The following is a 22054-nucleotide window of genomic DNA, read 5'->3' as shown; positions in this document are numbered from 1 at the left end:
ACTTCAGCATATCAAAACTAAAATAATAAACCTAGTCTCATTCTCCACTTTTAGAGAGAACAAAGCAAGATTCAAATGACTTAAATTTCTTTCCTCTGTAAAAACAGTTTACTCCTTTCTGTTAAACCCCTGCATTTGTACAAGAAAACTGAAGCAAAGGAGAAAGATAAGTGAAAGGGAGATCAGTCTGGGTTTGGGTGACCACGTGTTCTGACAGCGTCAGTGAGAGTCACCAGCAGCTACAGAAGGATTTCCTCTTTTCTTAGGGCCACCTGGTGTCAGTTTACTAGTCCCATGAATCCTTCATCACCCCGCCTTCCAGAGCTGCTCAGCCCCTCTTGCCCCTCTGGGGTCTGCAGTACACCCCTGCGAGTCATGGGATCTATTGGGGTGGTATTTGCTCTTATTTTGAAACAAAGGAAGTTAAAAACGACTCTGCTCCCCAAAAGGCAAATCTTTTCTGGTGTTTTTGTGAGCTCTGGCAAACTTTTAAGCTTCTTGACTTTCGAGCTTTTTCTAATGAAAGAAATATTTGTTAAATAATATAAATCCTGTTTGAGCTGTTACAGTTTTTCAAGGGATAATTTGTAGAAGGAAGTAGAGGCTTACAATAATGTTAGATTTTTCAGGTCATGGAGAAAAGCAAACTTTCCTTTTCTTTTTGTACAATAAAAAGTTGGGTGCATAAGGTGTGAGGCATAGTGAAGGAGAGCATGGGGACTGAACACTGACCTCGGTTTAACGTTGACACCATTACCTAGGACCTGTGGACGGTCTAGGAGATGGTGACCTGCACATTGTTATACCTATCTCAGGTTTTCATGTGGATTTTAATAAGTGAACTCTTCGCAGAAGTAATACAAAATATCTGAAGTAGTAGTGGGTACCCTCCTCTTTGTGCTGAAATTCAAATACCCAAATTTCAAATGCCTGGAATTTGGGTAACTCTTTATTCAGTGGAATTGTCATTCCTAAATTTAATTCAGAGACTTTCATGGTGGTAAAATACTCTTTCTTGATAGTTTGTTCTCAGCCATACTTGATCAACCCTGAACAATGAAGTTAAGGCAGGCCCAGGGAGACAGAGTGACTTGTCCAAGGTCACCAGCTGCATGGTAAACTCTGGCTTGAAATTCGTTTTTTGTCATGATTGAAGATGATGGGCAGTAGGCCCCTCCACCTCGTCTCATGTAAAATAGCCACTTTAAATAATTTGTAAATGCCACTGACAACCTCCATTTCTCCTCTATTGCATTAACGTTACTGAGCTAGTTGCCGAAGAACATGCATTTTGACTAAATATTTCTATACATTTCTTTACATAAATTTGTATAATATTAATCACAACACAATTTATATACATATGAAAAAGAGCCTGCATATGATTATGAGACATATTACCTATTTACATCTGTTTTGATGCATTTTGCTCCCTACACCCCATACAACTGCTTGTGTTCTGCATTTAGAAACTGGATATACAGTTCTTCAGGGGTTTTTCAGGTCATTCTTTTCTTCTCAAAATAACTGCGAGTTTCTTGAATGCAAGGAAGACAGGTTCTTGGTAAAAACATGAAGAAGGTCAAAGTTGTTTATACTGTTTCACTTCCCCTTCTCCTCTCCTTTAACTCTCAGGAACCCTCCCACACTTCAGGGCCTTCCTGCCCTGAGGCTCCTCCCTCTGGGCTTTCTCCAAACCCGAATCCCTCTTTCACCCCTTTTCCCAGTGTCACTAACAGGTCGTATGGGAAAAAATAACCTTAACCAGCTATGAAGCTGGAAGCAATTTTTAAATTTTATTAGAGGAGAGATCATGATTTAGGTGTATTTTTATAGTTCTCAGAGGTATTTGCGTTTTAACCAGGGGCAATTCGATTCAATAACCATTTATAGAAACCAATTTCAGGCCTGTATAGTATAGTTACAGAAGATCTTCCACCCCTTGCTCACCGAGGGAGCATGCTCAGAGACAGACAAATAAATGAAGTCAGTGAACCCTGCGATTAATATGGTGATGGAAGCAGCTACGTTATAAAGCAGGTGTGCAGAAGAAGAAATGATTAAGAATAGTTGGTGTACTAGGGAAACCTGGGAATTAATTATACTAGTGAAATACAAGTGACATTTCATCAGGGGTAAACTAGTAGGGAAACTGCTGCCAAAAAGCTAAACTCTGTTTGTTTGTTCGTTTTGACACATTGAACCTTTTTGCAAACAAAATAGGAACTTCTGAGCCTCTTTGTCGAATTTTCCCCTCTAAGGTATATCACTTAAGTGTCTCTCTTTCTCTCTCTCTTTCTCTCTCAAATAAAACCTGCCAGCATCAAGAATTAGCTGAAAGCTTACCTTCGCTGATTCAGTGTAGCAGAATCGATGGACCCTCCCTTTAGGCTCTCCTCACACACTGCTTATCAGATAATTTTGTGTATTAGTGCCATTTCCACCCACTTTAATAGAAATAAGCCTTCACATTTTTATTATAGATCTTATAGTCCACAAAGCACTTTCACATAAATATCACCGTGTGTGATCCTAACAGCAGTTCTTTAAAGTAAAAATTTTCTTGGCCCTGGCTGGTGTGGCTCAGTGGATTGAGTACTGGCCTGTGAACCAAAGGGTCACTGGTTCAGTTCCCAGTTAGGGCACATGCCTGAGTTTCAAGCCAGTCTCCAGTGGAGTGTGCACTGGAGGCAACCACACATTGATGTTTCCCTTCCTTCTCCTCTCTAAAAATACGTAAATAAAATCTTTTAAAAAATTGTCTTTGTTTTATAATGAGAACATCTAAATCTCAGGAAATTCCCCAAGTAAGCAGATGTGGAAGTTTAGTCTTTAACACTAGTACTCTTTCCACAGTAGAAGAATGAGACCATATTCTTTTGTTGTTGTTCTTGTTTATCATCGCTTTTTTAAAGTATTTTTATTGATTATGCTATTACAGTTTTCCTAATTTTTCCCCCATTATCCCCCCTCAACCCTGTCCCCCAATTCTCCAACATCCCCCCCACTTAGTTCATGTCCATGGGTTGTACATATAAGTTCTTTGAGTCCTGTGTTTCCCATACCATTTTTTAATCTCTCCCCATCTATTTTATGCCTAATTATGCTTCTTCTTCCCTGTACCGTTTCCCCACTATTCCTCCCTTCCCCCTCCCCACTGAAATCCCTCCATGTGATACCCATTTCTCTGATTCTGTTCCTGTTCTAGTTGTTTGCTTAGTTTATGTTTTTGTTGTTTTTCTTTTCTTTTAGATTCATTTATTGATAGTTGTGAGTTTGTTGTCATTTTATTCTTCATATTTTTGATCTTTTTCTTAAATAACTCCCTTTAACATTTCATATAATAATGGTTTGGTGATGATGAACTCCTTTAACTTGACCTTATCTGGGAAGCATTTTACCTGCCCTTCCACTCTAAATGAAAGCTTTGCTGGATAGAGTAATCTTGGATATAGGTCCTTGCCTTTCATGACTTACAAATACCTCTTTCCAGCCGCTTCTTGCCTGCCAGGTTTCTTTTGAGAAATCAGCTGATAGCCTTATGGGAACTCCTTTGTAGGTAACTGTCTCCTTTTCTCTTGCTGCTTTTAAGATTCTCTCCTTATCTTTAATCTTGGGTACCTTAATGATGATGTGCCTTGGTGTGTTCCTCTTTAGGTCAACTTCTTTGGGACTCTCTGGGCTTTCTGGACTTCCTGAAAGTCTATTTCCTTCACCAGATTGAGGAAGTTTTCCTTCATTATTTGTTCAAATCAGTTTTCAATTTCTTGCTATTATTCTTCTCCTTCTGGCACCCATATAATTCAGATGTTGTTGAAACGTTTCAGGTTGTCCCAGAGGTTTGTAAGTCTCTCCTCACTTTTTTGAATTCTTATTTCTTCATTCTGTTCGGGTTAATGTTTATTTTTCCTTTTTGTTCCAAATTGTTACTTTGAGTCCTGGTTTCCTTCCTGTCACTGTTGGTTCCCTGGATATTTTGCTTTATTTCATTTTGGGTATCTTTCATTTATTTTTTCGTTTTTTGGCCAAGCTGAATCAGTTCTGTGAGCATTTTGATTACCAGAGCTTTGAACTCTCCATCAGATAGGTTGGCTATCTCCTCGTCGCTTAGCACTCTTTCTGAAGTTTTGCTCTTTTCTTTCATTTGGGCCGTATTTCTTTGTCTTGGCACAGCTGATAAGTTGTAAGGGGGCAGGGCCTTAGATTTCCCACCCGAGCAGGGCAACTGTCTTTGCTGCGGTGCTGCCTGTGGGGGAGGGGCCAGAGAGGGAACGTTGCAACTCACCTGCTCCACTCTAGTACACTTCCCAATGGACTCTCTCGTGTGAGACTGGGAGTTTCTCCCACCATGGCAACCGCCATAGTCCACAGTCAGTTTCCCATTCAGCCAGCCCTGCCCGAGTGGCCTGCCGCCTTGCCATGGGTTCTTACTAGTCTGATTGTTCTGGTTGATTTTTTCTTTAATTACTTGCTTGTCAGAGTTCCTTCCAGTTTGATTTTTTGGTGCTTTTGGTTGTTTATTGATTTTAGATTGGTTGTTATCCTCCTTTTGGTTATGCGACGAAGCAAAGGGTTTCTACCCACATCTCCATCTTGGCCGGAACTCCCCCATATTTTTTATGTGACATTTTAAAAATTGAGAACATTATATTGGAACTGCATAAGAAAAATAATAAGCTACATGTTTTTCAACTTTCTAGTTTCCTTGCTGTACTTATATGTTTATGTTTCTGGTAATAGTAATTTATCATATCTTATTAATATATTAATAAAATATTAATATCTAAGATTTAATAAGATTAACATCTTATTAAAACCCCAGATATTTTCCTGTTTTACAAATTTTCTGTGGAATTAACATGCACATAGAAAAAGACTATTTGAATATCTATTTATAAAGGTATTTCAGCACACAGATATGTACTAGATTGCTTGACTTGATTAACTTAACTATATGCTATTGAAATTATAACTGGACAAGTTCTTTCAAATAAAGTGATTTGAATTTGCTTTTATTTATTAACCTGTGGGGTGATTTTTCCCCTTATATATGGAATAATAAAATCTTAAATTTTAAAGTAGACTTAGAGATTAGATAACCAACTAGTCTTGGAATGTCATTTAATAGAAACTGGCGCCCAGAGAAGTTGTGGCAGCTGCTCAGTGGCAGAAACTTCCCTAGGTTGGCTAACAGTTGAGTAAAGGAAAGTCTGAGTCACTAAGTAGCCAACTTCCAGTTTACCATGCAACTATGAATATCATGTACTCACTGTAATAATCCTCGCTTTTTAAAACAACTTTAAGAATTATGCCCTGGCTGGTGTGGCTCAGTGGATTGAGTGCCAGCCTGCAAACCTAAGGGTCACTGCTTTGATTCCCAGTCAGGGCACATGCCTGGGTTGCAGGCCAGGTGCCCAGTAGGGGGCACATGAGAGGCAACCACACATTGATGTTTCTCTCCCTCTCTTTCTCCCTTTCTTCCCCTCTCTCTAAAAAATAAATAAATCAAATATTTTTTAAAAAGAGAATTATTAGGAATAAGAATAATTTAAAAATAATAAAAATAAGGGCTTTGGAGAGACAATTCTCCATGACATTGCTACACATGTTGTGGTAGATAGACTCCCTTTTCAAGGTTGTTCCCACTGTTAAACTCCTTGGAAGCTAGAATTAGTGTCTTCCTACAGATCAAAGGACAAATTTGTTTCTTGAACAAGATAGTAAAGATGAGGTTTCCCTCTTCTTTCTAGAGACACCAGGGCATTAAAGCTAATATCATCCTCCAAAGGGAGTGAGGATGAGACTTATTTGCCAGTACCTCTGTGTAAGATCAGGATATCGTCATCTGAGAGTTCCTCTGTCGTGATCCAGGTCATCAGTGTGAGCAGTCTGTGCCTGCATTTCCCCCTGCCGCTTCTTTCGTCTTACAAAATAAATTAAATCATAGCGTAAATGTTTTCTCATACCACCATGACCCCGTCACAAACTTTCATTGGCTGTATGTGTGTTGTGATTTGCACACACCATATTTTCCTCATTCTGTATAGTTATTTACTTTTTCTAATTTTAGAAATATACTTTATTAATATCTTTTATCTTAAAATTTTTTGTATCTGATATCGTTTTCAATAGGATAGCTATTCGGTCAAAGGCTCAATATTTGAGTCAAGGGCTAGAAATAGTTTGAGATTTTTATTTCATATTACCAGAATGCTTTCCCTAAGATTTGACCCCATTTGTGTTCTCACTGGTCATGTCACAATGTGCTTTCACAACTCCTGTCTTTCACTTCTTCCTCATTGCTCATCATGTTGGCTTTTCTGAACTCTTCGCAGTTCCTCAAATTCCTCCAGCCTTTTCATAAGTTCTTCCTTAGAATGTTGTTGATAAAAAATGACTCTTAACCTGCAAAATCAGCTTCAATGTCATTTCTTCGGAGAGTTCTTCCCTGACTGCCCAAACTACCACACATTACCGTTACCAGAGGTACCTTTGTGCGACTCCTTCACGCGTGACTGTTTAATGTTTTTATTCCTGCCTTAAATGTAAGCTTCCTGAAAACAGAGACCTCATTGGGCATATTCTTCATTGAATCCCTGGTGCTAGAACAGAGCTTGACAAACAGTATGCTCTTAATAAGTATTTCTTTAGTGAATTCATCTTTTCAAAATTACAACAATTTAGGGAGGTTGATGGGCAATTGCTCTTCATATGACAAGGTAGGAATCATAGGGACAGTTTCAACTGATCTCCTCAACGTCACCAAATGAGTTAGTGGCAAAGATATAATCATAACCCAGCTTTCCTGCCTCCTAGCAAATACTTTTCTAATACATTCAATGCTTCAGCAAATTGTAAAATATGTTTATCCTTAAAAATAGCATATCTTCATGCAAATTGGGATCTCAATTAGGGATAATCATATTCTGTAAATACATGATTGTCTCTGTACACATTATTATAATACCTCTGAATCAACTATTTTCTGTTAATGGATTTCGTTGAACCAAATCAAGGATGATGACCACATTGTTTTACTGGTCTTCTAGGGAGCCACACTCACTTAAGACTGTACAGGAAATGAGATTATGCTTTTGTTTTGACTTTCAGACATGTCATGTGAATCATGTGCAGATGATTTTTTTCATTAACTCTCACAATTATGCAACCGGCCTGTTGTCTGAAACATAAATGTTTCAAAGAAAAGGCAGTAAGGAAATTCAAACATGCCACAATAATTCTTATTTATTTGACTCTGAGCAACTAGAAAGTTAAAATTGTGCTAATGTATCTGTATCATTTTATAAGTAGAGGCCAGTGATAAGTAAGTTAATATGAGAAATTTACTTTTTAAAGTTACTCCCGATATGTGCCACACTGTGGTAGTAAGATATGATGGAACTAAATTGGTTCCAGATGCTACTTAATCTATATCATAGAACCATATAATATGAACCAATGCTTATAATAATGTCCATTAAGAGTAGCCATGCTGTAGTTCAGGTAGCCCTCAGTTCTCGAGGATTTTGAAACTGTCTTCTCCAGGTTTCTTATCAGTTTCCCAAAGAGTTGGGAGTCTTCTTGGTCCTGATCCTAAGAAATGGGACACCAATTTGGCATATGGTCCTGGAAGAGGAATGCAAAGTTGGTCTTAGGGAGAGTTGAAGCAAAAATTCAGGCATTTAACTTTAGACTTGCCCTGGCTGGGTAACAGTTGGTTAGAGCATCATCCCAATATGCCAAAGTCACAGGTTCAATCCCCAGTTGGGGCACATATAAGAAGCAACCAATAAATGCATAAATAAGCAACAAATCATTGTTCCTCTCCCTCCCTCTTCCTTCCACTGTCTCTCTAAAATCAATCAATTCAAAAATATTATACATCTTAGACTCAAAAATCCTTCTTCCTGGCTTTCATCATATCATTATCTTTCCTGGTTCTCATTCTGAATTCTCTTAATTTTTCTTCATAAACATCTTTTCTTATCCATTAAATTGTGCTGATTATAAGCTGTCCTCAGCCCCTTTCCCTACAGTCCTCCTGAATTCTGTGAACTTATTTGGGGTAATCTCCTCTACTCCTATAATATCCACTCCCAGTTATTTGGATGACTAAAACACAATGTACCCAGACAGTATTCGGGCAGCATGAGGACCTCGCAGCTATTCTCATTGGCCTGCCTGTGCCTTGACCAGTGTAGATGACCAGTAAGTATGTGTGCAATGACTGAATGAACCCTCCCATGAATCTCACACCGGTATCCCCAGCTTATTACTAAACATCTTCACTCTAATATCTCATAGGTACTTTAAATACGTGTCTCCATCTGTTTTTACTTTCTTCCCAAAACACCTACTCTACTATCATTTCCTCTTGCTTAGTGGCTACAACACTAGTACTGTGTTGAATAAATATTTATTGAATAAATACAGTTTTGTGTTTAAAGAAGTATTAGACTTCCTTTCTTATCTATGGATGAACATTTATTCAAAATATCTGCCTGTGGCTACAGACTTGGATAGAATTTCCAGAGGAAGCAGGACGGTGGCCATGGAAGTCAGAATCCACTAAGGAGTGTGTAACAACTCATCTGCCGAATCAACTAGCCTTGAAAATGGATGGCACTGGAGCATTGGGCCCATACCCAGCTGTTGTCGGCAGTCAGTGGCAAAAAAGAAAAAAAAAAAAGAATTTCCAGAGGAAAAGGCTATTGTGGGACATACATGAATAGGCAGAAAGCATGCTTCAGAGGAGATATAATTATATAATTACATGGAAATATGCCAAATAACACAGCAGTTAAAATACTAAGAACAAATGATTAAATAACTAAGGTTTATTAGATTGAAGTTACACTGATATGTTCTAACATTCTTTCAGAACTGAAAGATGTGACAGAGAAAAAAATGCACAGAAAGACTTAATTCAATCACGAGTGTATATAGAAGTTCTCTTGAGTAGAGAAAATGTACTTTTATATGTTTATTTCACTAAACTAAGCCATAAATTTTGTCACAATTACTAATAAAATTTTAAATGTTGATGTTTTACAGCCCACATTCTTAGAACATAATCTAAGAAAGAAGCATAGTAAGTTCAATAAAAACTACTTAAAATCAGAAATAGACTCCCAAATAACTTATGAAGTCAACTGAAAAATCAAACCTAAATTATGAACTTTTAAATTACAAAGAAAAACATGCACTTCATACTATAACTTGTGGGATACAATTCAAGCTTGTCTCAGAAGAAAACCATGAGCCTAATGACCCTTTATTATTAAAGGAAAAGACTGAAAATGAGGCACTAAGTACTTACGTTAATAAATTTTAAAAAGAAGTACAAAAGGAAGCAAATAAAGTAAGAATAAAAATTATATTAAAAAGGATGAAATTAATCAATTAAAAAAATACTAGGGTAGATGACTGTACCCAAAGTTGGTCCTTTGAAAATGATACCCAAAATTTAAATCTACTGAATGCCCCATTAAGTTTTTTTAAAAAGTGAACTGGAAGTAGCAAAAGCATACAATTTTGTGGGTGATAAAGAATTTTAAAACAAATGGAGTAATTTTAAAAATTCATAGCAGGTACTATGGAAAAACTGCCTAAGAGGAGCTGAGAAAAATGTGAAAAGAACAGGGAGAGAGCACATGTGCTCTGAAGTCAATCAGTAACACAAAATATTTCAATATTTATGGGAATTAAATCTATTCAAATTTGGTGTTGAAATTTAGAGGGAAAATGGGTTTATTTAATCAGTGGTGCTGGTATCCTGGCCTGAGCCAAAAGAGAATTGAACCTCTATATCACCCCATATACAAAAATAGACCTTAGGTGCTTCAGAGATACAAAGTTAAAGTTAAATAATAGTTACTTAAAACATTTCAACCAATTCTAAACAACTTAAAATATTTAAATTTAAAATATTTAAGACAATTCAGTGAAGAAAGTAGGTTTGTAGGGAGGAGGCAGGGCAGGGGTGGGAGAGGACTGTCTTTTATGTTGCTGATAGAAATGCTGTTCGCTAGGCCTCTTCAAGATCCTTAATGTCGCAACGTCTGTCTGATTTAGCAGTTAGTTCCTGTCTGTTTCCTTCAGAAATAAAAGCAGTTGGAAGGAGCCTGTATGTTCAAAATTTCTAATTGCTCATATGGTATTTGTCCCTCACCACCTGGCTTATTTCACTTAGCATAATGCTCTCCAGTTCCATCCATGCTGTTGCAATAACTGGAACATAATCAACAGAAGAAAAAAGCAGCCAAAATATAACCAGAGACATTGAAGTTAAGAACAACAATCTAAAAATAGCCAGGGGGGAGTGGGGAGGGGACAGTGAGGAGAGGGAATTACAGGAACTACTATAAAGGACACCTGGACAAAATCAAGGGGGAAGGTGGAGGTGGGGGAGGGAGGTGTGTTCGGCTGGGGTGGGGTAGAGGGGTGGGGAGAAAAGGCATACAACTGTAATTGAATAACAATAAAATTTTTTTTAATTTTTAAAAAATTTCTAATTGCAACATTATTTGTAATGGCAAAAAAATGATAATGCTAATATACCTGGAAATAACCCAATGGCTATTTAATAATAGTTAAGTAGATGTGTTACATATTTTAAGTACCATGCAGCTATTTTCCTTAAAGTAATTCAATTCCTTGATGTGATGAGACCTCTGTAATTTATTTTTAAGAATGAGTTTCATTAAAAACGAAACTCTCAGGTTGAAAAGAATGAAAGAAAGAACGAAAATCAGATAGCAGAAATGTAAAGTATGTTCCCGTTTCATAAATATCCCCCAAATTCATACACAGGTGCATCAAAATCTAATCATAATAACGGTGCTTACCCTGTGACAGCATTTCATGTATTAACTCATTCAAAACCTGGCCACAGTCCTCTGAAGCAGGCCATCCCAGTTTCGCTGATGAAGGAACTGAGTCAGAGCACACAGATAACTTCACTAAGAGCACACAGGTAGAGAACAGGTGTCAGAATTCAGACCGTCGCATTCCAGATCTGGAATCCGTGTTCTTAAACGTTATGTGTCCTGCTTCTTATTCATGTTTGTAAATGGCTGGGTAAGTTTAATGACGACCTTGGAATTATGCACACTAGGAAGTGAACATAGATTAATTTGCCTGGATGGGAAGGGAAAAGGAGGTAGGGGAGAAAGAAACCATTTGCCACAATGGCAAAATATACTTGGTATAATTTTAGGTAAAATTTACACAGGTTAGTGCAAGGAAATATAAGTCTATTGTGTAAGAAACCATTAATTATAAGCTGAATTCTGGCTATGACTTAGGGATTCAGGGAGTACTGTTTATGTTTAGGAGGGGTTTATTAGGGTCAGTTTGAATCTTGATGGAGGAGGGGCAAAATAGACTTGACCCATGTCTGTATTTGATTTTGCCCAGAGAGCGGAGGCTGGGGGTGGCTAGATTGTGAAGGGCTGGGTGAAGCTATGTGGTGGGAGAGGACAGGTGATTGGGACCTGGTGAGAAAGAGGATTATCTAAAGTTAGGGATGGGTCTTTGCAAGGGCCTAGGTTGAGATCAAGGAGTATTTCCTTCTCCTGGGAGAAGTCAGTATGTGCATGCTAAATTTCTAAGAAATCTTTGCTGAAAAGTTACGTGGGGGCAGATGGAATGAGTAGGCTGTAAGAGGCCTAGTTGAAAGGTAATAGGTTGAGGTTTACAAATTGTTATAGGTTGGTTAGTGACCCCAACCATTTGAACAGTTTCAGAACTCCTGGGAGGGAACATAAAGTGTTGGAGTTGAGGACTGATAGGGTGACCCCAGTATCAATGAGAACTTTGACTAAATAAGTCCCTAATTTTAATGTCTAGTTCCGCTAGGTGGTTCACTGTTAATAGGGGGAAAGTCCCCATTGAGTCCCTGGAGCATCTCTAATCTTGTTCAGTAACTTTGGATCAGCTGCCTTATCTGGATTGAATTGGAGCCACGGCTTACATTGAAGGCAATCCTTTTCAAAATGCCCAGGATTTTTGCAAAAGAAACAAGATGCAGGGTTTTGATCTGGTGTCTGGGGAGAACTGGGGGTAAGGAGATTATTTAATTGTTGAAGTTACATGGCTATTAGTTCAGCCATTTTTTCCTGAAAGGCTAAGGTTCAAGTAATTTAGGTTTCTTTGTCTTTTCCTGTTGTCTTTCCTAGTTGGTTAGCTAGTGAGGCAATTTCATGAGATCTTTTTGCCATCCAATTGATGTTATATTATTTTAATAAAGTACTAAGGGCCTCGTAAAAACCCACAACAAAGATAGGATTGAATAAATTAGTAACTTCATCATTACGGTCGTTGGTTCCAGAATTTTGTTGGAATACTTGCTCAAAATGATTGAAATAACCTAAGGTGAATTCATCCTTTCCTTGTATGCCTTGATGAACAGCTTTCCAATTTATTTGCCTGGGGAAATTTTGGGGAATGGCTTTTAATAATTTTTATGACTGTTTCTGTAAGGCTCTTAGGCCTGTGGCACTCAGGAGTTTAAAGTCTTACAGGGAGTGGCTTCAACCTGTGTCATTCATCCATTCTCTAGCTGGGACATTGCCAAGCAACACGTGGATGAGTTGGTATAGGTTGGAGAGACCTGGCTGTTAAGCCCTAATGATGAGACTAAATGTGCCTTTGGATTCAATGGGATTAATTTTGCGGTTTGGGAAAAATCCTTTGGCTAAAAGTTCTGCTTCAGTCCCAGGAGTCAGAGACAGTTTTGAATCCTCTGAAGTTATCTAAAACTTTAAAATGGGCTATCCTTGTACAGAGTACAAAGGGAGTTTCACCAAATAGAATAAGTCAGGGGTGGTGTTGCTAAATAGGAACTGAGGGGCTGTGAGATTTTAGAGCATTCTGAAAGTAAAGGAGGAGGGTTGCCTGCACAAGTCTTTTCTTCTAATTTCTGTGGGCATTTATGAAGTTTACAATGATCTCCTTGGAGGACAGCCATAGCTACCTCCTGGTACCATTTTGAGGCCTTGAAATAAGGCATTCAAGAAATTAAAGAAAGCTTCCCACTATCTTTGGTGAGTTCAAAAACCTCAGCATTGGAGTTGAGATAAATAAGCTAATTTGAAAATTTCAAAGAAGCCCCATTTTGACCAAGAAAGTTTTAAGTCACCCCCTGTAATTTTTGATCAGAGATTAAGCCAATTTCAACTATTTGGACCATAAATTTTAACCAAGAGTATTGAGCAAGAGTCTGGCATCAACAACTGAGGTAAGGTGGTTAAATGACCATCTGATCTAGTATCTCAGATGTAACTCACTGAAATCATTTCTGTTACCAGAGAAAAGGTGCCCGTCACTTTTATAGTGATTCCAAAATTTTACATGGAGATATAAAGAGTGAATATCTGAATGTCTCATTCTGTTTTCCGGAACATTCATACAAAGCATTTTAGATGATGGAATATATGTCTTGGTATTAGAAATGTATTTAAAATACCTTCTTATTTGTCCTCTATATTACATTTAGTATTTTCTTTTTTTTTTAATTAAATGTGTAAGTAACTTCTTGTAATGAATTTTACTTCAGGATAGTAAAAAGTTCCTGAAAAGTGTTCTGAAACTCAATTTCCAACATGAGAGAGGGTTCCTTCCATATCAACAACTAATCTTGGACACCAGCAGCATGTCTGAGAATTCAGCTCAATTTTGACACCGTCTACCTGGATGCAGAGTCAGATTCCACAGGTAAAGGGCTCAGTCCCACAAGAACACCTCCACTTCAGAAGCCAGTTTTAAGCCCAGGTTGTTGCATGTGCTTCTGGCCAACTTGCCACAACTCAGGGGTTCCCAGGACCTGCTTGGGTTTGATTAACTTACTAGATCAGCTCACCAAACTCAGTGAGCTGCATTTATTCACTAAATTTTTCAGATCATTAGAGAATATTAAAGGATACCAATTATCAGCCAGCTGAAAAGATACACATAGAGCAGGGTCCAAACAAAGGGGCTTTTGTCCTCGTGGAGCTTGGAGTCTGGCACGGTGGCACGAGGACGTGTTCTGGTTCCGTGTCGTGGAGGCTCTCCCAACCACCTCCTTTTGGGTTGTTATGGGGGTTTCATTACTTAGGTGTGATTGATTAACCCCTCTTCCCACTGAATCAGGGGTGGGATAAAAGTTTCTTACCCTTTATTCAGGGTTGGTTCCCCTGGCAACCAGCCCCCGTCCTTAGGTGCTTTGCAAATGTCACTTTCATTAACATAAACCCAGTTGTGGTGGAAGGGCTTCTGATGCATAACGAGGCACCTGGTTCACCTTTAGGGCTCTGAAGCAGATTTAGGAACCTAGAAGAAATCAGAGAGTATAACAAAAGGGGCTTGCATTGCTCTTATTGCTCAGGAAACTTCACGGGTTTCGGGAGCTCTGAGACAGGAACTGTGGATGAAAACCAAATACCCTGAGAAATATGTTGTGGTCATCTGAATAAGCAAATATATATTTATATATATATTCATATATATATTTCAAATGAGCATATATTTCAGGTGATTTATAATATATATCTTACAGTACTGTGGTTCATATGATATACATCTTACGAATGTGTATCTTATGAATATAGGCATCACAATATTGCATATATTGTGTAAGGATGTATATCTGATGAATCACAATATTGCAGTCTCTATAAAATACTCATTATAAAAATAAGACTTTGGATCTGAGCACTTTGAGAATCACTATTTAGTCTCCCCCCCACCCCTTAATGGAGAGAGGGCTAGTGTTTATTTGGGAGAGAAAACCTTTATAATTAATAAATAATTGGAAATAAACTCAATTGAAAATCAAGGTACCTGAGGTTTATTCTTGAATCTCAGTGACTGGCAGTGTGGCATTCATTCCGCTTCCCCCGGTTGTTCTCTCTCAATCTCCGTTTCCTGGTATTAAATGAATCCATTAGACTAAGGGGTCTCCAGGATCACTTTCTACTTATCATTCATTGAGTAAAGATTGTTGTAAACTTTCTTGGAGTTGTGTGCTACTTTGATTACACCCACGAATTTCCTACTTCACTGTTCAGCTCTTCAATATTGATGACCAAGTAAAAGTTTTAATGTTTTAACAACCAACGACATACTTTTCCAGAGAGTCAGGAAGGCAGTGCTACTCTGCCACTGTTATCTCTGGCCTGTAAGTGTGTTAGCTCGATGATACGATGCCAGCTTTTCACCCTCGGTAAAAGGCAATGAAACCTAGCCGCCGGGTGTCCTGTCTCCTCCCCCTTGCCTTTGCAATTGGTGCCTACATTAGAGAGCACTTTCACTTCTCAGTTTTCAAGGACAACTCCTCTTGCCCAATTGAATTTGGCTTTCAGGCCTAGCAACCAAGATAGTGTTATTAAATGCATTTAACAGCCATAATACTTCCTGAGTGTTTCCCCAGAATCTAGGGAGATAAAGGTGAATAACGTGTACTTACTCCCTTTGGATGCTTATCATCTGGTGGAAAAGGTGGACGGACATACACACACTTATTTTCAGTGTGATAAGGGCAAAATGCATGTTCCCTAGAAGGGAGGGACACAGGAAACTCCTGTTCACCTCTTGTCCTTAATGCTGGCACAGGGCCCGGCACCTCACAGGCTCTGTGCGGGAACGGAGCCCCAACTTCCAACAAGGGCCAGTAATGTCAGAAGAGATCTCACAGGAAAGGTGATGTTTAAACTGATCACTGAGGCACCCGGAAATCATGTGGTGGGGGTGGGGGGGTGGGGAGAAGACACTTTCCTCTACCCTCAAGGTTCTTTCAGCTGATCTAACAATCAAACAGATACTGGACAGATTAACAAGAGAAAATAATTTAAATATATATGTATATGAACCCCACAACAGGAGAGGGTCAAAGACCCCACATGTATGAGAGGTTTAAAGAAAGAAAGGTAGAATATGCATGACATTCTGAGCTATGGTTGAGGCAAGGTGACTTGGGGGCTTCAAAGGGTCATTGCAAGATGACAAGAATAGCAGATGTTTAGTAATCAAAAGTTGGCCCTGCCTTCTACATAGGTCTAAAAATGTTATGCCTGATGTCCTTTTATGGGCAAGTCCTCCAATTCAAGTCATTTAGGCAGTTAATGGAGGGGCAGAAGTTTCTCTTGAGCCCACAGCTAAAGTTGCCTTGAGCTCAAAACAATCTGCATATCACTGAGGCACATTTGGGGGTGGAGCTTTCTGAATCCCCACAAAATGCCTCCTAGTAACTACCAGAGATCAGACTGGCACACTGGGATGCTGCTTATGATGAAATGGAGGCCAACCAAGTCTGAGGCTTGCACTGCCTGTCACCACCCAGCCAAAAGCAGAGACAAGGCTTGGATCCTAAGTGTGCATCTAATATCAGCTGTCGGAAAGCAGAGAAGATGGCGGATAAGAACCCTGACATCCACCTTCCCCCAAGCTCCCAGGGGGCCAGTTTATATAGGGGGAGCATGGGGAGGGGGGTTTGATCTTGATGAATATTTTCATTACTGATTCCTGGAACAGAGTGGTCAGCGTTCTGATAAGGATCTCACAGCCAGTCAAGCAGCGGTCAGTGCGTCAGCCAGGTGTTTCTGGGGTGCAATCCACCAGTCTCCGTGTACCTGGGGACCCGGCATGTGGGCTCAGGGCTGGGTTAAAAATTCCTTTGTTCTTTCCTGTTAACTGCTAACTGCAACAAAATCTCAGCTGGAGGAGAGGGTTAAATGTATTTGATTAATTGGTTACACATTCTATTAGTAATCGTCTAAGGCTGTAATGGAGAAGGAAGAAAAGAAAGGGAAAAAAAATCTTATTTTCTATTCTACCCCTTACACCCCTATCAGTAAGACCAGCCTTCTCCCTTCCTCACCCCGGGCAAATTACTTCCTCTCTCTGGGCTTTACACTTTTCAAGGGTAAAAGGAGAAGGGGTTCAGCAACATGAACTATGAGAGTGTGTGCGTGTGCGTGTGCGTGTGTGTGTACTAAGTCCTACGAAGTCTGCAGGGGAAACAAAAACAACGAGTACACAGAAACTGCAAGAGTGCACTGCACTGAATTCTCTCGCGGGTAATAGGCAAACATTAACAGGAAATCAGGCAGAATCGAGCCAAAAGAGGGTAGTGAAAGTTTTGGGAAAAAACGGAAGGAAGAGCAGTTCTCAAACTGCTGAGGCGGCTGGGGAGAGCAAGTACAACTTTCTGGGGGAAAAAACAACATCGAAAACTTGAGTTAATAAGAAAAAAAATGAAAAAGCAAAACAAAACTCCGCATTAAGGTCTTTCGTTCTCTGGGACTTGCTCACCTGTCTCCCCTCCCCCACTTTCCTTCCCTCGGTCTGTCCCCGACCCCTGTCCCTGCCACCCGTTTTCTCTCTCAGTGTCCGTCTCTGTCCCTCTCCGCCTCCCAACCTGCCTTCCCTCCCCTGCGCTGGCGAGCGTGTATTCCCACTTTCTTCTCCCATTTTCTCTCCCGTTTCTCTCTCTTTCTCTCTCTCGTCATTTTCTTTCTCTCCCTCATTCTCTTTCTCCTTTTCTCTCCCTCATTCACTCTCTTTCATTTTCTCCTCCCTCTCCCTCTGCGCCCCCCCAACCCCTGAAGGAGGAAGTCTGGGTCGCGTGCGGACCAACTGTGACTCTTAAACCTAACTTTGAGTCGCCCTTTGGCAATAAACCTGGTCCCTGGCTCTCCCGGGGCTCCAGGTCCCAGCGAGGGCAGCAGTGCTCGCTCCGAAGCCCGCGCCCAGGTGCCCCCGCGCCCCGTCCCCACCACCCCGACGCGGGGACCGAGACCCCGCCCCCGCCCGGTGTCGGGTTTCCGGCCTCGGGTTATTTTAAGGCGCGCGGTCCGGGCTGCCCGAGTCCCGGGCTGCCTGAGTCCCCGGCTGCCCTCCTGCTTCAGCTCCTGCGCCCCGCCTGCAGCCCTGCCAGCATGGGTCCCGGGCCCCGCTCGCAGCTCGCAGCGGTCCTGCTGCTTCTCTGTGGCACTGGCACTGCGCACTGCGACACACCTGCCAACTGCACCTACCCTGACCTGCTGGGCACCTGGGTCTTCCAGGTGGGCCGCGAAGCTTCCCAGCGCGACGTCAACTGCTCGGTGATGGGTAAGCGGCTGCCAGGTCCCGACTGACCCCCTGCCCTCGCCCTGAGCCCCTTTCCCCGCGGCGCCCACACCGAGCGCGCCTCCACGAGGCGGAGCGCACTTCCACGAGGCCGGGGCGTCTCAGCTGGACTTGGGGCTCCTTGGGATGCCCTCTTCTGCGCCAGGGCCGCCACGTGCAAATTGAGCTGCTGAGAACTTTTAACTTCACCCTTTCTTAGTTATTCCTGGTGTCTCAGTACTTTCTAATCCCCCTTAATTTTTGTTTTCTGTGTTTTGGGTTTGTTTGGTTTGGAAGAGAGTTAAGACCTTGCAATCTTATCATCTCCGGTCCAATCTGTAGTTCTGGTTTTATTTGTTTTGTTTTGTTTTGTTTTGCCAGTGAAAACTTAGCTCAAATACTTGAGAATATAACAGAAAAGTTTTTTGGGTTTTTTTTTTAGGTTGTAGGAAAGAGAGCCCTTATGCCCAGCGATTTTGATTTAGATGTGTGTTGACGCTACTAGTCTGAGAAAACTTCTGATACCCCTGTGCACTGTTTTATGTATTGCAGGGATGTATATAAAATTCTGTGAGTTTCTGTTCTTTTAATAACCCTTTAGCACAATGCCAAGCACTCAATAAATATCTAGTACTTGAACACACCGGGATATTCCATATACCCTTTAGATAACGTGGTTACACCAAGGACTAAGAAATTGGTGACGGGAGAAGGAAAAACACAGTGTCTTGATCAGAAGGGGCACCTTTGTTCTGCCCAATCCCTTGCCAGCCTGTAGCTTGGCCAGACCGAGTGAAACTCAGCTGCACTCTGCTCGTCAGCAGAACAAAGATTGCCAGGTGATTTGCTGCTAAAGGGATCGACTCAGCTGTCTAACTCCAAATGACTGTGGCATTGCGTCATCCCGGGCATTTTAACCATCTTCTGTTTTAGAAGGTGGAGCTGGAGGTCTGAAGCAGGAGGGAGATGAGGGTTTGCACTGTTTGGGCACATTCTATTTCAGAGCTAATACTAACCTGAACTATGGAAAAACTGCCTCGAGTGTGGAAACTTCCAGACGCATACAGCAGAACCCTGTTTGGTCAGCCTGTGACTATAAATTATACTTTTGACCTTAATATAATAATTACAGACACCCACTTGTCTGAACCCCTATCTTCTAAAGTTTAAAAGTTTAGTTCCTGTCCCCACAAATAGCTTTATAAGATAGAAACTAGAGTTTGCTGAATACTGTGGGAGGATTCAGATTCTGAAGTTCTGAACTGTAGAGCCATTACAGAGAACGATGCTCCATTTCTTCTTTGAAGAGGTCACTTCCTTTGTCTGTCTTTTGATCTGATAGCCGTTTTTTTTTTTTACATTTTAACAGTTCCACTTTCCGACTACCATTTTGTCTTCTCTTCATTTCTACCTATCATCTTCAACATCCCCCATTTTCCCCTTTTCTTCAGTGGAAAAATTTCTTCAGTCTTTGGATGCTCTGGGAAGGTAGGGGCTGTACTATTCACACTTTTTTGGAGGGTCTGTCTGCCTGTTGGTGTATTTCTATCTTTTGAGCCCTCACTTTCCAGGCTTGACTGAAACCCCTCTGGAACTATACAGAGGGACGCAACACAATGGAAAGTCTGGTATCTTCACAAGCCAGATTGGCTCACACTTGGTGACATGAAAGGAAAGCAGTGTAAAAATTATGGAAATTGTACAGGAGCTTTTTCCTCCCATTGAAATACAAATAATTTTCCATTGTTGTGCTTTTTTTTTCTTTAGGACCGCCAGAAAAAAAAGTAGTGGTGCACCTTAAGAAGTTGGACACAGCGTATGATGACTGGGGCAATTCTGGCCATTTCACCATCATTTACAACCAGGGCTTTGAGATTGTGTTGAACGACTACAAGTGGTTTGCCTTCTTTAAGGTTAGTGTTGTTGGACTGTCCATTCATATTTTTAATTATTTAATATCTGAAGTCTCTTCTCATCAGTAGACCCTGAGAATTTTAAGATTAAGAAGATAACCAGAACTGACACTGCTTTTCCCAAGAGAGATTAGGTGGTTTATTTAAAATTATGATTTCAGTAGATTAAAAAACCTGATCCATATTTGAATATGTACAATCCATATATATTTAAATTTCTAGTGTGGTAAGTATGACTAAATTTTTTTTTAAAGATTTTATTTATTTTTAGAGGGTAAGGGAGGGAGAAAGAGAGGGAGAAAAACATCAATGAGAGGAACATTGATCAAACAGTTGCCTTTCCCATGTTCCCCAATCGTACCCCAACCAAGGACCAGGCCCGCAATCCAGGCATGTGCTCTGACTAGGAATCAAACCGGTGTTCCTTCGCTTTCCAGGACGACGTTCAACCAACTGAGCCAGGCTGGTCAGGGTTAGGACTACCTTTTTACTTATTTTCTGTATTATTACACCTTTATTTCTAAGTGTTGCCTTAATGACTTGGCTTTGCATTGAATCTGCGGGAAAGATATGGATATTATAAACAATTTTGGACTTTTATGCTATCTTTCTTATCATTGCTTGTTGGTTCTGAGAACTTAACCTAAGTGACTCATTGCAGTAATATGAGGTACTAAATATATTAATGTGGATAACTTATTTGACTAAACTAAGACAAAGAGACAGTATCCGAGTTACTCCTTGGACTAACTAAAGTAAAAGGTCCATCCAGGCCAGCGTGTTTTCTTCTCCCACTAAGGAGGAACTAATATCTGCGTGTATATGCTAACACGTTGTTTCCTATTGCAGATACACTCCAGGGTAAAAGTTCAGCACAGATTGTAGTCCATCTCAGATATCCTTCTGAAGTTGGAAGTTTTCCTCTTGGCAGAGTATCAAATGCTTTAAGTAAATTGAAACCACAAGCCTGAGACTAGCTGTTTCTCATTTATAATCGAGTATAAATAAAAACAGACGTTTTCATGGGGTAGGGTTTATAGCCTTTAGAGCATCTGGTAAGAGTTGACCAATCCTGGGATTCGAGGGGAAGTGGAAGAATGACTGTTAACGATGATAAAAGACAAAGCACCAACAAAAAACCAACTTCTAAATTTATTGTGATTTCTCTCCTGGGTTGGGATTTAACCACTAGGATATGGTGTTAGATCTGAGCCAGCCCTATTTTTTCAAATAATAACTCTCTCTCTCTCTCTATATATATATATATTATGAGGACTCCCCTTTAATAGGAAAAAAGAAAACAGAGAGGAAAAAATTGCCTTCACTCACCTGGATTGGCTGGTCTGTTATTCAGCTGGCAGGAACCATCTATCCATGTTGGCTGTTGGGGGCCAAAAGTCCATTTTATTCATCAAAGCCCATGCTTAACCTGTTGTGAAATATTTTTAAGATTATCTCTGGATAGTGTGTATTTTTAAAATCACAACAGTATTTATATGAATTTTTAAAACTGTAGTGCATATGAGGTAAATGTAATTCAACCTGATTATAATTTTTGGTGTGAATATTCCTGAACTTAGGGCTTTGCAGACTTCTTATAGATACTCCGTCACAGCCCTTAAATACTTCTTGCCTTCAGGTTGAGAATTCCTATGGAATTGATGGCACACAGAAAGAGATATTCAAGGCAGTTGTTACTGTGTTATCATCCTTCCTGCTCCTTCCCTCTTCCTCTTCACCTCTCTGGCTTCTCCATCCCCTCTGCTTTCCTCCCTCTCCATCCTCCTTTCTTGCTTGACACAAAACCGTTGTAATATCAAATAAGATGAGAAGTATTCTCAACTCTAAGTGGGAAGAGTTAATATATATGCTGTAGTAGGACAGAACTCTACCTAATGATCTGCTTCTGGATGGTATTCTCTTACTAGGAGTAAAAATAGGAAGAGTTTTCGGCTACTGATTTCAGTATGTATTTTAACTGCACGTTCAACCAGAACCATTATGAGGGCCACGTTTTCTTTTCTTGCTGAAAAATCAACCACTCTGACTGGTCA

The 22054-nt window shown here is 40.2% G+C and overlaps 1 protein-coding gene across 2 annotated transcripts in view; it reads left to right on the top strand.

Annotated features, from left to right (window-relative positions):
- The first annotated feature begins 17694 nt into the window (after positions 1-17694).
- Positions 17695-22054, top strand: part of CTSC (cathepsin C) — a 35783-nt gene continuing 31423 nt past the window's right edge. The window contains exons 1-2 of one of the 2 annotated variants that reach the window (XM_024572740.4): positions 17695-18090; positions 19855-20000. In XM_024572740.4, the coding sequence (XP_024428508.2) occupies positions 17919-18090; positions 19855-20000 (318 nt within the window). In that variant the 5' untranslated portion in view covers positions 17695-17918. The remainder of the gene's footprint in view (positions 18091-19854; positions 20001-22054) is intronic. The other variant, XM_024572737.4, reaches the window with a different exon arrangement.

Source organism: Desmodus rotundus, chromosome 5, assembly GCF_022682495.2.
Source record: "Desmodus rotundus isolate HL8 chromosome 5, HLdesRot8A.1, whole genome shotgun sequence".
In the NCBI taxonomy this organism is placed as follows: Eukaryota; Metazoa; Chordata; class Mammalia; order Chiroptera; family Phyllostomidae; genus Desmodus; species Desmodus rotundus.
This window is presented reverse-complemented; position numbering and strand designations above follow the sequence as displayed.